This window comes from Mus caroli, chromosome 11 (assembly GCF_900094665.2).
Source record: "Mus caroli chromosome 11, CAROLI_EIJ_v1.1, whole genome shotgun sequence".
Lineage (NCBI taxonomy): Eukaryota > Metazoa > Chordata > Mammalia > Rodentia > Muridae > Mus > Mus caroli.
This window is the reverse complement of record NC_034580.1, coordinates 100,499,083-100,503,280: the sequence shown is the minus strand read 5'-3', so window position 1 is coordinate 100,503,280 and position 4,198 is coordinate 100,499,083. Positions and strand designations below refer to the sequence as shown.

The 4,198-nt window shown below is 38.8% G+C and overlaps 1 protein-coding gene across 8 annotated transcripts in view; it reads left to right on the top strand.

Moving 5' to 3' along the window:
* Positions 1–4,198, top strand: part of Cdc27 (cell division cycle 27) — a 48,647-nt gene that overhangs the window by 16,788 nt on the left and 27,661 nt on the right. For 6 of the 8 annotated variants that reach the window (XM_021176129.1, XM_021176128.1, XM_021176127.1 and 3 more), the window contains one exon: positions 3,454–3,579. The exons of 1 other annotated variant lie outside the window; for it this stretch is intronic. In XM_021176129.1, the coding sequence (XP_021031788.1) occupies positions 3,454–3,579 (126 nt within the window). Of the gene's footprint in view, positions 1–3,453; positions 3,580–4,198 lie in introns of those variants that run through there. One more of the 8 variants, XM_021176131.1, reaches the window with a different exon arrangement.

The following is a 4,198-nucleotide window of genomic DNA, read 5'->3' as shown; positions in this document are numbered from 1 at the left end:
TATAGCCCTGGCTGTCCTGGAACTCACTTTGTAGACCAGGCTGGCCTCAAACTCAGAAATTTGTCTGCCTCTGCCTCCCGAGTGCTGGGATTAAAGGCATGCGCCACCACGCCCGGCTGATCAGGCAATTTAAATAAGCCTAGAATAAGCCACGACAGTTCACAAAGGTAGGTCATATATGGTGTTCTTTTGAGATCATTGGAGAATTATTGCCCATCTCTACCACTCGAAGTAAGGGACGCACCAAAGTTTCACTAAAAACAGTCATCTGACCATATTCTAGATCTGGTGGCAGGTAGAACTACAGATTAAATTCTGGCAAATGTATTCATCTACAGATGAAATACTGGCAAAAGTGTCTGAACAGATATTTAGCCCATATATGTGTTGGGTTTTTTGCTTGTTATTTGTTTTGTCTTGGTTTTCTTGAGGTTGTTGTTTTTCTAGACAGGATTTCTCGGTATAGCCCTGACTGTCCTGGAACTTGCTCTGTAGACCAGGCTGGCTTCAAACTCAGACATCAACCTACCTCTGCCTCCCAGGTGCTGGGATTAAAGGTGTGTGCCACCACAGCAGGGCTCTATATGTGTGTGTGTTGCTTATAGATGGTATATAGAGCTTACAGGTAAGTTTCATTAAATTATCATGTAAGTAGCTATGCTATTTGTCTAGCAACTAACTTTATTTAAGGGTTGTTGTGGTAAATATTATTTGGGGGTTTCTATCCTGCTGTAGGTCATTTAGTTCCCAAATAAAATACACAATAATCTTTATAGTTTTATAAAGCCTTAATTAAGGCACTAGAGCTGGACAGATATCAACCCTCTATGCTATTTTGTCTACTTCTCATTAATCCCGAGGTATCACTTGCAATGTTCCCCCTTGAGCCCTCATCACCATATACTCATGATCCATGGCATCTTCCTTCTCCTCCTTCGGCTCTGCCCCTTCTCTTCTGCCCAGTGCAGACTGTAAGCATCTTTATTAACCAGTCAGTGGTAACTTTGGGGACAAGGTTTATACAATAAAAGCTAGTATTCCTTGCTCATCTTGGAGCAACCAGATCTTGGGGTACAGAATTTGGCATTTGAATACAAGCGGCACCAGATCAAGCCCTATAAAGGGTAATTGGATTAGCTATTTATTACTAGGTTATTTAAAAATCCAAAAATTTTGCTGGACATGTAATGGCACATGCCTTTAATCCTAGCACTTGGAAAACAGAAGCAGGTGGATTTCTTGTGAGTTCAAGGCCAATCTGGTCTACATAGTTCCAGAACATCCAGGGCTATGTAGAAACACTCTCTCTCTCTCTCTCTCTCTCTCTCTCTCTCTCTCTCTCTCTCTCTCTCTCTTCCCCCACCCCAACAAAGATTTTAATGTTGAACTCTTTAAAAATCAACTTTTTAATGAAAAGAAGAAAACAAGTACCATTGAGGTTGAAAGATATTTACAGTACGTTGTGTATTAGATAATTACACATAATGGGGCTAGCAAAGAGGTTTTAGCTGGTCAGTGCACTTGCTGACAAACACTACCAAACCTTACAACCTGAGCTGATCCTCTGACTGCCACAGGTACTGCCATGACTTGTGCACGCCTCCCCAGTAAATCTTATCACTTGTAAGAAAAGTGATTCTTTTTTTTTTTTTAAGATATATTTTATTTATATGAGTACACTGTAGCTGTCTTCAGACACACCAGAAAAGGGCATAGTATCCTACTATAGATGGTTGTGAGCCACCATGTGGTTGCTGGGGATTGAACTCAAGACCTCTGGAAGAACAGTCAGTACTCTTAACCACTGAGCCATCTCTCCAGCCCCCTCTTTTTTTTTCTTGAATGCAATTTAGTATTTGGTGTTTGAGAAGAACAATTGTCTTTTTAATCCATCCATTTTATTGTAGAAACATTGTTCAGCCTAGTAATGAGGTTTATTTACCCTCAGTGTAAAAAGTCTGGTGTGGTAATGCATACCTTTAATTACAGCACAAAGGAGGCATGGGTAGGTAGATCTCTGTGAGTTTGTGACCTGCCTGGTCTACAGAGCAAATTCCAGGCCAGCTGGGCCCTGTCTCTTTCTTTTAAAAGATATAGATGTTATATGTGTGTGTGTGTATACATACATATATAATTGTGCCTGTGAGAGATGGCTCCGTAGCTATGAGCGTTGGCTGCTCTTTTAAAGGACCTGAGCTCAGTTACAGCACACACATCTGTAACTTCAGTTCCAAAGAATGTGATTGAAGCCAGGCGTGGTGGTGCACGCCTTTAATCCCAGCACTCGGGAGGCAGGGGCAGGCGGATCTCTGAGTTCGAGGCCAGCCTGGTCTACAGAGTGAGTTCCAGGACAGCCAAGGCTATACAGAGAAACCCTGTCTCAAAAAAACAAAAACAAACAAACAAAAAAAAGAATGTGATTGATACTCTTTTTTTTTTTAAAGATTTATTTATTTTATGTATATAAGTACAGTATAGCTGTCTTCGGACACAACAGAAAAGGGTCTTGGATCCCATTATAGATGGTTGTGAGCAACCATGTGGTTGCTGGGAATTGAACTCAGCACCTAGAAGAGCAGTCAGTGCTTTAAACCGCTGAGCCATCTCTCTAGCCCTGTGATTGATATTCTTTTTCAGCTTGTGCATATGAACACATTTATGGTATACAAACATACATGTAAGCAAAACATTCATATGCATAAAACTTAAAAATATATAAAATATATTTTCACATAATGATTGTAGTTGTTTTTAATCAAACACTTTAATAAATCAAACCATTCCAAATTCTGTTGTGCTGAAAATGCATAGTGAGATCATGCAGGTTTTTTTTTTTAAGAACTACTTTTCTTATGAAGAAAATATAATTGATAAAAGATATAAAATGATACTCATATTTTATTCTTAAAATGGGGCTGGCGTGGTGACATAACATGAAAGGACACTTGCCAAAAAGCCTGGTACTCTTGTGTTTGATCCCTTGGACCCGCTTGGTGAAAGAAAAGAACCTGTAGGTACAGGTTTATAATTTACATTTTTATAAAACTTAGAATGACTGTGGGCAGTAAGCATGCAGTTTAACTAAGAAAAGTCAGGCACATTTCTATTTCAGGGAATTACAGCATGAGGAGCAATAGCACGTTTGTAAGTTGATTCATATTCCCTTCATATAAAATGATCATCTGCTGCTTTAGCATGAATAATACAAATGCAGCTCAAACTAGATTTGTCCATAGAGCAATTAAATTTTAATGAGTTCTGGTTTAAAGGCAGGACTGAAAGTTTAATATGATAAATCTCTAGCTTCCTAATGATGCTAAGTACATGACTGCCACTATTCTAAAAATGCCACTAACTTTTCCCTGTGTCTGTCATTAGACTCACAAAGATAATGAAAGATAGCTTCATGAAGTGCTTTTTATACCGATATTAAAATAAATTTTTATTTTAAAGGCTTGCAGAAGGGGAACAGATCTTATCTGGTGGAGTGTTTAATAAGCAGAAAAGCCATGACGACCTTGTCACTGAGTTTGGTGATTCAGCTTGCTTCACTCTTTCCTTGTTGGGACATGTGTATTGGTAAGTGCCAGTGACTCAAGACTGCCAGGGAGAGAGTCTCCTGTATAGCCGTGCTCTGCACTGTGCCCATTTTGACAAAGCCTATGTTGATGTTTACAGACACAGCTGACTTGGTAGTTCCTAACCTTTCCCATCGTGACCTCATTACATTTGTTAAATAGTAAGGATGTTGATCCCATTTTACCCTCTACTTAGCCTAGTTACTGATAATAGCTGTAGCAGCTCTAGCAAGTTCTAATCACTGAAGAAAGTGAGTGGTTTCTTTTCCTTAATATTAAATGCCATGTGTCTCCTTAGAGTCTTGAAGGCAGGTTTCAGTAATGCAAATTAAGTATTAATTATTTTCTTCCAATATAGTAACCTTTGAAGTGTGTAACAAGAATTTTTAACATACATGAACTCAGAAATAAGTACATAATAGTAACATGGATCCTGTTTTTTAAAAAATACTTTTGAAATTGAGTAGAAAAATAGAAAATATTCAAAACTGCCTATGGAGATTTTTTTGCATGTAATAAATGCAAAATGTCATGATGTTACACATTATGAGAGAAGTGATTAAAGCCTGCTTTTCTCCAAGGAAGGAAGGGAGGAGGGAGGGAGGGAGGGAGGGAGGGAG